We start from the raw sequence: 12,399 nt of genomic DNA, 5'->3' as shown, positions 1-12,399 counted from the left end.
CTGAAAATGGCTGTCCACCAATGGTCCTCATCCAACCTGAAAGAGCTTAAGAGGCTCTGCAGAGAAGAATGGCAGAAAATCCCCAGATCCAGGTGTGAAAAGTTTTTCGCATAATACCCAAAAAGATTTGAGGCTGTAATCGCTGCCAAAGGTGCTTCAACTAAGTACTGAGTAAAGGGTCTGAATACTTATGTCAATGTGATCCTTCAGTTTTTTCTTTCTAATAAATAAGCAAAGTTATCAAAAATCTGGTCTTTATGTCAACTGTCATTATGGGGTTTGGAGTGTAGATTGATGTGAAAATAATAGTAATTTAAAGCATTTAAGCATAAGGCTGCAACATAACAAAATGTGAAAAAATGAAGGGGTCTGAATACTTTATGAATGCACTGTATATAGGCTATATAGCATACTTATTTTATTCTCACAGTGCATCTGTGCCTTCACTGCCGTGCCATAAAATACTCGCACATTTATGTCACATAGACAAATTCAGAAGAATAGTTTTCCTGAAATTTCTACAGTTTTCGTATAAAAAAAAAACAAAAACGTAATTTGCACCCAATAATTGCGTGCTAAATTCAGACAAGTGTATTGATGTGTGAGGTTTGAACATATATAAAAGTAAAAAGAAAAGTTATTGAATATATCACTGAATAACCTCACACTATGCAATACACGCAGGAGATTGCGTTGACAACTGTGCATACCTGAACTTTTGAGATGGATGCACATTAGTTACCCATAATGGGATTGAGTTCAGGCAATTAAATAAGTAGTTAGAGTGTAATAGACTCTTGTAGTCATACGACAAACAAACAGAGCTGAAAATATTGTCTGTGTCTAATAAGCCTCATCCTTGTCTCCTGACCAATAGAGAAGAGAGAGGTTTTCATCCCTAAACAAATCACAAACCCATCGGAGAAAGTGAAAACGTGGAAAGACAAAGCAGAGGTGGGCGTTAGACGGGCCCACTGGACTGCCAGAGTAGAAACAACAAACATTGTCATTTTTACTGATTATTTTCTGACAGAATGTCACTGATTATAGTGATTTGTTTGAACGACACTCGTCCAGATTTATACTTTTGTACTAGTCAAGTAGCCTGTAGGTTACATATCAGAATGAAGGCTATATTTCTGTATCTTTGTCCTAAACGAGCACTTATTGAACACTGAGGTGCGTTAAAATCTTGTAAAAGCGTCCTTAGTCCCTGTGTTGAACAGCAATACATACTGAAGTACCTTGGTTCTCTCAATGAGATCAGCTGCGTATGTAAATTGCTCCACAGCTCTGGTTCTGGGCGAATCCGTTCCGTTTTGCTTGAATCCGCCTCTCCGTATTCGTTCGTATTGACGCACTTGAAGACTCTTCCCTCAACCTTAAGGCGAGCGGCAGCGACCAATCACCAAGCCATTACAGGCTTCATAGGAACTGTTTATGTGACTCCAGAGCTAATTAGGCTCATGAACTAACAAATCGCTAGCACAACTGGTGAGGAACCGATCACATTCATGGATTGTCTGGAGAAGTCGGCAACTTCTATCACGATTTGTTGATCGGTGGGCTTCTGAAAGATTTTTTTTTACTCTTTCCATAGCTGCCACTAACTTGTCTCTTGCTGACACAACTTTGGGCTTGGGTGTGGAGTATTTTTAGTGGTAACGCGTGTCCCATTTTCACTTAAACTGGGGAGTCTTGACTGGTGAACCATGTTTCAACCCACACCGAAGAGGTGTTTTACCATTGAGTCTTTGGTAGCGAAGGATAATCCTTTGCCAGCGTCGAGATCCGAAGAGCCCATACGACCGGCGGCTCTCAGCTATGCAAACTCAAGCCAGATGAACCCATTTTTAAACGGCTTTCATTCCAATGGCAGGGGCGTCTACTCAAACCCGGACTTGGTGTTCGCTGAAGCTGTTTCACATCCTCCAAACTCCGCTGTCCCAGTCCATTCAGTACCTCCTCCTCATGCTCTGGCTGCTCACCCACTGTCGTCCTCGCACAGTCCTCACCCTCTTTTCGCAAGCCAGCAAAGGGACCCTTCAACTTTTTATCCGTGGTTGATACATAGATATAGATACTTGGGACACCGATTTCAAGGTAGGTTAATCCAAAGTAATCTATTCGTCAATATATATATTTTTACCATTCGGTTAGTGTGGAGAAAATGGTTAAAGATAACTGACAACACGGCCCAAGGAAAGACGTTTGACAATGGGTTTTCCATTCATAATTAGATATAATATTTTACTTTTCTGCTAGTAAGTAGAAACGCTAACACTAATAAATTATTTTGATACATCGAAATAATTTTTGTAATTAAAAACATTATACAACGGTTTCAACAAAAACCTGGCGTTTTTCCATAGTTACACTAAGCTGTTTTTAAAGGTCAAATGTATTTTTAAAACATTTGCATAGCTTTAATATTTGATTTTCATTAATTAGAAATTATTTTAAACGGTTTTCAATATTTATTTCAGTTAAAAAAATAAAAAAACGGTAAAACCCAACAAATTAATTTATGAACAAGTTTAATTTCCGTTGTTGTGAATGATAATTTTCACTTATAACTGGGTCCATTATGTAGTTGGAAAATGTGCTCTTATCTACTATAACATCGAACGTTACTATCCAAATTAAGTGTGTTACTTTATAGTACAAATACCTATTATTTCACTGAAAATTACACACAAACAATTACAACAATTAAACTTCATTATGAACTTCATGTACGGAAAATAATTCGTCTTTATGTTGATAACCAAAAACACTCAAGGCCACTGGATTAAATTTTACTGCTAAAATAAATATAGCCGATTTGCATAATTCCCGTGAATTTAATTTAAAAGTGCGGGGAAATAATATTGCTACTGTAAACTACTTCATGTCTTATATTTAAACTTGCAACTAAAGTGTAGGCTATTTACTTGAAAAAAGCAAATGGCTAATATCGCTATTGTCACTTGTGCCAGAGCACATTATAAAAATAATAGTTTATTCCAGATTATTCTGTTTGTGAAGCCTATCCTATTGTGATATTTTTTGTTTACTAAAAAGATGCATTCTATATAATTGTCTGAAACTTTAGGCCCTACATCCTGCAATTTATTTGACTGAAAATAATAAACGTGGCCTAACAACTGAATGAACTGAATCCTAATATTTTTGGGAGACCGTGGATTATATTTAATATCTCTTTCGTTACAGGAAACGAAACGAGTCCTGAAAGCTTCCTATTGCACAATGCACTGGCAAGAAAGCCCAAAAGGATTCGGACAGCTTTTTCACCATCACAGCTACTCCGGCTTGAACATGCTTTCGAAAAAAATCATTACGTCGTCGGTGCGGAACGAAAACAGCTCGCTCACAGCCTTAGCCTCACAGAAACTCAGGTAAGAAGATGTCTACCTGTCTTAATAGCTTCCGTGTGCGCATGGTGCTATGGTTTTACGGCCTAAATAATTACTGAACGGATACTGTTATGTTGTTGTTATGGTTATAATGAAATGTAATCGTTTATGTTTGCGTCACACAAATGTTTTGATGTTTTCTAAAATTCAGTTCTGAATGTTTTAAACGTTTAAAGGCTTTTTTTTTATCTTAGCTTCTTTACGTAAAGAATTAAACGTTATGCAGGCTATTTACACACATATAATTCGTCCATTATGCAGATGTTGCTCCTGTTTGATAATAATTCGATTATAAACGAAAATTGTGTTTTGTTCAGCATTTGGTTTTCTTGGTAATTCCATCCGTAAAGAGCTAAGCATTGTTCTAAAAGCGTACGTAATGGTCTTTTTTGAGTAAGTTCAATTCACCCCGGTTTTGGCTCTTGTGGAAAATGTTTGGCAATTAACCAGTTAACCGGCTTAAAACCGACACTTAAAAGAATGAGGCGGATTCTATGAATTTCCCTAACCATATTTAAGATCGTATTTGCGCATATCGTTTAGTGGCCCGGTCGGAGTCTATTGTCCCGGTGACAGCATCGGCCCTTTTCTAAACGGCGCCTTTCAGAAGAGCAAGAGAGAGGAATGGACTACGAGCCACTTCAATGCTTCAATTAGCTCTCTGAAAGCACATCAAATGTGCCTCACTTGCCAAGTTGTCGCTGTAAGCTTTACGGATGATATAAATTATAAAGGCGATGAATTAAGCTAAAGACTGAACATTATCGATGTGTGCTAATAGAAAATGTGTTATACTGCGTTGTAGTACATAATGAGGGGTGCATTGTATAAACAGGCCAACTAGCACACTGATCCGTGATAATCAGCGACATTGCCAGTGAAGTTTAAGTGGTATATTACACTATTATGAATACTCACATGCTGCTCCTATTGTACTGAATGCATTTTCTAAAAAGTTACGTTTGAGTGTAAGGTAGCGCGTTGGGTATTGATTCAACCTGTCTGTCGTCAGGTGCACTTAAACAAGAAAGACACAGCACGGTGTCTTTCGTTCCCTAATCTCTTCTTCACATTCAATCTTGTCTATTTATTTAATTTCTCGTTTTAGTTTATTTGCGTTGCTTTCATGTACTAGCCTAAATCTCAAGGCACTGAATGGATGTCGACCAATGCGCTCGCGATTAGATTGACCGTCTATAGCCTATACAGATATATAAGATACCTTCTGTTAGGCCAACTCTCTTTGTTTGATTGTTTTATAGAGAGGCAAGTGAGAATTTGTTTTCTTTTTCGATTAATTGTATTTTACACTGATATTTTACTCTTCATAGGTAAAAGTTTGGTTTCAGAATCGAAGGACGAAGTTTAAGCGTCAGAAACTGGAGGAGGAAGGGTCGGATTCACAACAGAAAAAGAAAGGAACTCATCACATAAACCGATGGAGAATGGCCACAAAACAAGGAAGCCCAGAGGAAATTGACGTCACCTCAGACGATTAAAAGACTTGAACTGTTTGAACCTTGGACAGCGGCGTGGCTTGAAGGATGTCATGGATAAGGATGCTCTGTACTGGCAGCGGGAGAGGGTAAAGCCAGTATCACATTTGATTCTTCGAGATCGGCAGCTTGAGGGTGAGAGATCCTGTTGGTGGCACTGCTGCCACTATACCCCTTGTAGGGAACTGTCAATACTTTTCACGTTGCCAAGGCAAGGTGATTGACATGCAGGTATTACATGCAGCCCCCCCCATTCCCTCCATCACCACACTACCCGCACCACCTCATCACCACTATCAAAAAACATAGCTCAAATGCGCATAGGACATTTGCACTTCTGAGGGGGTTTTCTCTCATTTTATTTTTCCAAGACGTGGACCTTCCACTTCAAGAAACCAAAATATACAACTGTTTTTGTAAAACTTGAATTGCATGATAGACCAATGGATTTTTTTTTTTTTTTTTTTTTTTTTTTGGTAGGTTAATCAATCTGACCTTTTTTTTTTTTTTTTCAAAGTAACTTTGTTTTGATTCTATTTTTAATCTGAAAAAAAAAATGTTGTGTGCTTCTTCCTTTTTTACAACAGTGTGCAGTCTTTGAATTTATGATTCTCGTGTTAAAGTGATTGTGAAAAGAGTATGAAGTAGCAGTGCTGCGTTATAGTGTTTTTAAGAAGTAAAACCGATTTAAAACGAAACGCTAAACCACAGACAATAGTAATTATATGAAATGTTTCCATGACATTCCTTAAAATTGAAGCTTTACCATGACTCCGTAATCTTGGTGCGAATATATTATCGGGACTCGCCCCTCCTTAAAGAGTTGCCTCGAAGGATTAATGCAAGAATTGACGGCCGCCTTGGCAGCAAAACTTCAAGCACTGAGCGTATTCCATGTATAGAGATACTAAAGCTAATGTTTATGTTAAATCGTCTTTTAAAAGAATGTAAATAATTTTGTGTTTGTGTTAAGTTTGCTACAATTTTAACACAAAGTATACTTCCAAGAAGTATGTAATTGTCAATATTTTGTCAATAAAGTTTTATCATTATGTTGCTCAGAATAAAATTACAGGCTTTTTGTTTTACAAAGGCCAAAATGAAACTTTTGCCCGCTAGTGAATGGTTTTGCATGGCTGGTTTCATCATAGCACAATCGTGTATAGGCTGCACGGACAGTTGTATTCTTTTGATACGGTCTCTTGGTGTCACATGCGATGTATCAGAATTATTGCTGTTGTATGAATGGATTTGGCTATTCCACCTGCTGTCTAATTAATCAGAGGATATACTAACTTTTGTAACCAGGGAAACCGACTCGTTAAAATATAGAATGTTAAAAACAATCTTGAGCTCGATTTTTTTTTCTTCTTCCAGAGCGAAGCGCTTGTTTTTCTTTTTCTTGCCTCATTTGCCTCTCAGTCTGATAGACTGGCATTAACCAGTGTTATTGCCTTTGGTAGAAGAGGAGCGTCTGGTCTGTTCAAGCTACAAAGAGTCCTGCGAGCTTTTGTGAAAGTGCAAATCAGTTTAGGCAATTATCATACGAGTAATATGTGGGGGAAAGGGGATGCATTGCCCAGTGGTCCACTTTAATCTGTTAATCCGTGGATCCAAGGGGGCCTGGTTGGACATAATTTAATGCAATCTGTCTACCTCTCACAAGCGATAAGAGAAGGTTTGCAGTGTACCGCAAAATAAGAGCTTTGTTTAAAATCTTGTCGGCAGCCACGGCTGGAATGTATAGCCAGCGTTCCCATTTCATTTTTACAAAATAAATAATATGCTATAAAATGCAAAAAAAAAAAAAAAAAAAAAAAAAAAAAAAAAAAAAAAAAAAAAAAAATCATAAATAATAATAATAATAATAATGATAATAATTAAAAAAAAAATGTAAATATATGTTTTGAAAACATATGTCAAACCACACATTAAATCGTATTTTTGCTTTCATATAAAAAATACCATGCACCGCAATAATTCGACAATTTTAAGTAGAATTGCATGAAATAAATATTATGGCATTATCCATTTAAAAAAATATTCTAATATCCCAAGAAATACTTAAGGTAGATCCTTCATCACTCCTGACTATTTTTCGTGTTTCCCCCAATACTTTTACGCGTAGTTTGATAAAGAGTAAAATTTGGAGACGGCTACACAGATGCAAGCCTATAGGCTATATCATTTTTTTTTTTTTTTTTTAACAGTCTGTGGACTATAACGATAATATAAAAATCTGCGGAGAATACCATTAGCTTTGAAAAACCCTAAAAGCTTTATTACAAACCCAGCTTTGAAAAAGAGGGATTAGAAGGCTGAAAGGGTCCCACAATAGTTAGAAGAAAAGGTTTCATGCTAATGAGGTTAATGCCCTTTGTATCTCCGGACTCCACAACTTCATTACTCCTATCTCGGGCAACACCGAGCGGCTCAGAGCCCACAATCCACTCGAGCCGTTCCCTACCCTGCCTAAAGAAGGATTTGATAGCAGCCCTGTTCAAACTAGATAATTATATCTTTTCAAGTTGGAATTAAGATAAAGAAAGTTCAGTGAAGGCGGTGAGCCTTGATCCGCTGCAAACAAATTTGGCGCACTTTCTCCCTCCGTTGTGCCTCAAAAGACAGGACACCCCATCATTATCGCCTGCTCCCCTTTATTAATTTAGCTTTGCAGGTTTAAATGCGCCTGGTGTTTTGCATTTAATGGTGGACAATTGGCTAAATTTAAAGGAGGGAAATTATACTGCACAAAACTTCACCACAGAAACTCTTTTTAATTATTTGTCCATGTTATTAATGAAATATTTCGTTTGAACAGCCCAGTTATGCACACAAATGTATCGCTTATAAGCCTTTATTCTGTATGCACATAATTCGGTTATGGGGCGCATTCATTTTAATCAAACAATGGAAATTATTTATAGTCCTAGAAGACTTTCTTCATTTTCAAATAAACTTAGATTGGATTTATAGATTTTTAGAGAGATCTTGAAATGTGCAGTCTCTACATAGCTGACAAAATGCCATCATTATTTAAAAACAGTGAACGGTGGAATATGACTTGTGTATAGACTAGGCTATTAATCGATCTGTTTTTCTAAACAAGCATACGGGCCATGGGACGGGCTGTATTGAGAACCTTCTGACCCGCTTAAGTAACCTCGTGCTGCGATAACTTGTTTCAGAAGCAACATTAACTTAAACGGTCAACAACGCCACGCTTATGTAGTAGGAAAACGATCAATCACAGAGGGTCATTGCCATGATTCATCATACAGTCAGTAAAATAGTTGGTGTAGATTCCACATGCTTGCAGTGGTTTCTGAAAATGAGGTCTGGGTTATAAACTAAGGTGTAAAACCTGCGCCATACGAGTGATGTTAAATAATTACCCGTCATTTAAAACAGCCTCCTATCAAATAACCCCACTGACCCAAAACCTCTAATCTGCAATTAGCTTTAATTACGTCCGCTAATCCTATAAAAGGAAGTTTTACAGCAGTGTGGGTGGACGATCTGGACTGCAAACTAAAAGTGCAAAATCAAACTTTTGAATTTGTTTTATTTTGTTTTATGCTTTGATTCAAAAACACTACCTGCAATATTGCAAAACGCACACAACTAGCCTACACATCATAATGAGGTACAATTACCACTGAAAGACTAAAAATATTATGGACATAGATGTGCAGCCTTCAATCCCACTTCAACATATTGACAACTGGCAAAAAGCATAATAGCTATTATTTGATTGGATGGTCTGCTCGGACCTTTATTAGCCTATTTGTTTTCACTTTGTAGCCTACCTATTCCGAGAGGGTCAAGTTCCCGTTGCAACTGGCCACTACAGCTGGTTTGAGGTGATATTCATAGCGTTTACTGGGATATGACGTCACGAAAAACGCAATCTATCCAGTTTCACAAATTGCTTTTGAAACTGATCCTTGTAATGGGAGAATGAACCCCCAAACAATTCCCGTGGCCTTGCCATAAGGTACAGCGATAAATATACAAGACTAATGAGCAATTACAATATAATCACCCTTCAAATAGTTTATATTACAAATTAAATATCTCATGTTAGAGCCAGGCTCATCTTTTATTATTAACGAAGGAAAGGCTCGTGAGTTTCCATTCTTAAAGTGATGCGGGTATGGAGACGGTGAAATACATAATTATTGACGTGGGTATTTAGGCAGAACGTCTAAAAGACACATGAAGGGTAAACGACGGAAATGTCATTTTTTACTTTATGTAGCCAATTGGTCAAGTTCAACATTGGCAGCTGTCAATTCCTAACTCAGCTTGCTTGCATGAAGGCACCACCCCCATTCTACAAAACACACACATACACAAGCACACAAATGACAATGGATCTAAAGTAAAACATGGATGACAGTGGTGACACTGCTGAGACTTTATCGAAGCCCGGTTCAAGGGGGCATGCAGCGTGAGAAGCAGGGTTTACTTTGGAGTTATGGCTTTAACCTGTGAGAGCTCCAAGAGTCACAAATGTGATGCCATTACATTTTCAGGGTTTCCATTCGAAGTCTAGGGTACTCCAAACATTTCTCCGCATTTAAAAGCTCCACAGAGATGTTTAAAAGATGCTTAAACCTTCAGACACTGATGATAGCTATATTAAAAATGTTCCTCTTTGTTCGTGTTTTTAGGAAGCCACTGATTATAATAATCTTTATTTTACGCATATTTTGTTTTGGGGTGGATTTTGTGTGTCTTTAGAAAACATTGGCAATCTATGGGAACATTTTAACCACGTTTTGGTTTGAGATGAAAATTGTGTGACATTCAAGCTATTTCATTCAATATGCATTTTTCCCCGCACCAGAACTGTTCTTGTGAAACATACAGTTCAGAGTATCAGCTACTGTTATGTGTAGTTTTCTTTTTACAATATTGAATAAAAAATAGGGGTTGTTTAATTGCTGTAAACAAATGTTGCAATTCTGCTACACGCTGGGTCTCTGAGGGTCAAAGATAACAGCACAATTTACATTTGAAACGAATATTTTTGACTAAACATGAATGCATTAGTCTTGATGCAAGGATGAAAAAATGTGCATTTCTGTTAAATTTGTACTAGATATTTATGTAGCCTATGTGTAGCCTATTTTCAGTTAGGGTGAGAACACCGGTAACACCGGAAATTATCTGATGGCCCAGGGAAAAAACACTATTATTAGGACTAAAATAATTACAGAGATAATCATACACTCAGATATTTATGAAATAGTATAAGCCTACTTTGTCTAATAGAAATAGAATAGCTACAAGAAGCAGTAATCACACTGAGCTACAAAACTGCTTATTGGAAAATAACAACAGCAGCCATGCAGGAGCAACAGTGTAATTTAATGTGTACCCCTGATTGATATCAGTGCTAAAAGACGGAATAAGAGTACATAGACATACAGAGAGAGGGAAGCTCACACTTTACTCACACATGCACGCACATGTAAAGGCCTGGAACACACATGTAGCAGACCTATGGCTTTTTGGGGCCACTGGACACACGCAGTTTTTTTTATTTTTTTATTTTATTTATTTTTTTATACCAACGTCGGCCTGTTCAAAGTATCTAAACTTTTATTTATTTAAAATTATTATTATTATTATTATTATTATTTTTTTTATTTTATACAGTTTTTTCACAGTTACCGAAAATCTAGGAACCGACTAAACAGAATAGATTACTCGTCATACTGTCTGATCTAATATTGTGTAGGCTGTATAGTGTAAGTAGCCTATATATGCTAATTGATGTAGCCTACGAATTAAAGAAAAGTTTTTAGTTGGCTTTCGCATATGTTAGAAATGGTTATTCCAGATCAGACTGGAACAATTGTTCATCTGCTTAAATACATATAATTAGTAATGTGTTAAATACCTTTACCGTAACACACTAAGATTTAGATTTAATGAACGTAAAGGCTTTACGTTTATTAAATCAAGAAAATAGCCTATATCGCGTTCATATGGTGTTTCCTGATGGGACGCCGAAACGCTGAACTTTTTCTATGAAGCCTCTGTGAGTCCATCAATCAGGCAGCTGCTGAGGCTTGAAAGATGTTCGCATGGTTAGCATGGTGCAATCACCATCTCGCGCTGAGGATTAAAACAAAATTATTCTAATGCAGATTTCAGACTGGGCTTCGTCCCAAGCGCTTCCTTACGTGTAAACTATTTTTCTCTTTAAAAGCATAACGCAACCTTGAAAGCATTGCATCAGGGTTGAGGACATTATAGGTTCCGGTGTGTAAATTCCACCTCTATCAAATGATATAGCATGATCTGAGGGAGAATGTGTAACGGGCTCCCAAAAGCTAGATTACATTACTCAGTGCTTCACTAGCATTCATTAAGAGTCGAGAGCATTTCTTGATTTAAAGTGTAGAGGGCTCAGGCAGTTTCCTTACTGTTTCTCAAATTTTGAATGAAAAAAAAAATATATATATAATAATAGTAATAATAATAATAATAATAATAATAATAATAATAATAATAACAACAACAACAACAATAGGCTAATAATAATAATAATAATAATAATAATAATTATTATTATTATTATTATTATTAGGCTATTATTATTAGTACATGGCAAAAATATTGGTGAGTGACATGAATAAAGTACTAATGTTCCCTATGGCAGGACTGTACACCTTATAAAATACCTCTAGGGCCTCGCCGTTAGGAAAATCCTCAGTTCGTTCCCTAAATAAAATAAACAATGGCTTCACTAAATATATCACTTGTTTTGCCATATTGATTCGCCTAGTCTTCTGCCTTCGTAGTCTTGCCTCTCATATGTGGCCTACGTTGATTGTATGGTTTCTAACACAAGTTCATTGAGTGTACGTCTTTTGAAAAGACATCATTACCACAGTCTAAGATTTAGACAACATACTTTACAGCGCACTAAAGTACTTTGTATATCACAAAGCGAAAACATCTACAGTGCCAAATTTGTCTATTTTGTATTTATTTTTTAGGTTTTACTATTTTTTTATTTTTTATTATTAGAATGTGTGACAATCACTGAGTTGTTCATGTAAAAAAAAAAAAAAATGCTGGATGTATTAATTTCTTAACCCATTTATAAAGTAAACAAATAGACAGACAGAAATATGGATGGATAGATAGATAGATAGATAGATAGATAGCCTAGATATCCCTGATTCAAACTGGCAAACCAGCCCCCAATAAACTACTGTGTTGTCCAACAACTGTAGCAAATAAATAAATAAATAAATAAGTAAATAAATAAAAAATTAAAGGAAAAATACACTAATTAGCCATGTCCTGTAGTAGAGAGATGAAGCATTGTGTGTATACTGAGGCTTCCATTTCTGGTTAATTAATCATTTATATTTCTGGAAGACAATTTAGGGGAACTCTTGCCTTTTTAAATGTTTTTTTGTTGTTGTTATATTTAAGAGTAATTCCATACAGTTTAAGTAGTG

The 12,399-nt window shown here is 36.4% G+C and overlaps 1 protein-coding gene across 2 annotated transcripts; it reads left to right on the top strand.

Annotated features, from left to right (window-relative positions):
* Positions 1-1,504: 1,504 nt before the first annotated feature.
* LOC127412349 (homeobox protein EMX2-like) lies at positions 1,505-7,062 on the top strand. Of its 2 annotated transcripts, XM_051648627.1 has the most exons (3): positions 1,505-2,103; positions 3,214-3,398; positions 4,748-7,062. In XM_051648627.1, exons 1-3 carry the CDS (start codon positions 1,713-1,715, stop codon positions 4,913-4,915), a joined length of 744 nt encoding a protein of 247 aa, XP_051504587.1. In that variant the 5' UTR covers positions 1,505-1,712; the 3' UTR covers positions 4,916-7,062. The 2 variants fall into 2 exon arrangements, with proteins under 2 accessions (XP_051504587.1, XP_051504588.1); XM_051648628.1 differs by lacking the exon at positions 3,214-3,398 and having other exon boundaries at positions 4,748-4,929.
* Positions 7,063-12,399: the final 5,337 nt, after the last annotated feature.

The sequence above is a fragment of the Myxocyprinus asiaticus genome, chromosome 21 (assembly GCF_019703515.2).
Source record: "Myxocyprinus asiaticus isolate MX2 ecotype Aquarium Trade chromosome 21, UBuf_Myxa_2, whole genome shotgun sequence".
Classification (NCBI taxonomy): domain Eukaryota; kingdom Metazoa; phylum Chordata; class Actinopteri; order Cypriniformes; family Catostomidae; genus Myxocyprinus; species Myxocyprinus asiaticus.
Note: the sequence above shows the minus strand (reverse complement) of the source record. Positions and strands in the feature narration are given on the sequence as shown.

What these genes read in the sequence shown, in the direction of transcription:
- LOC127412349 (XM_051648627.1), top strand. Translation starts at nt 1,713, where the DNA reads ATGTTTCAACCCACACCGAAGAGGTGTTTTACCATTGAGTCTTTGGTA. An exon ending in CTTGGGACACCGATTTCAAG is followed by an intron (nt 2,104 to 3,213) that starts GTAGGTTAATCC and finishes CTTTCGTTACAG; the next exon opens with GAAACGAAACGAGTCCTGAA. An exon ending in TTAGCCTCACAGAAACTCAG is followed by an intron (nt 3,399 to 4,747) that starts GTAAGAAGATGT and finishes TACTCTTCATAG; the next exon opens with GTAAAAGTTTGGTTTCAGAA.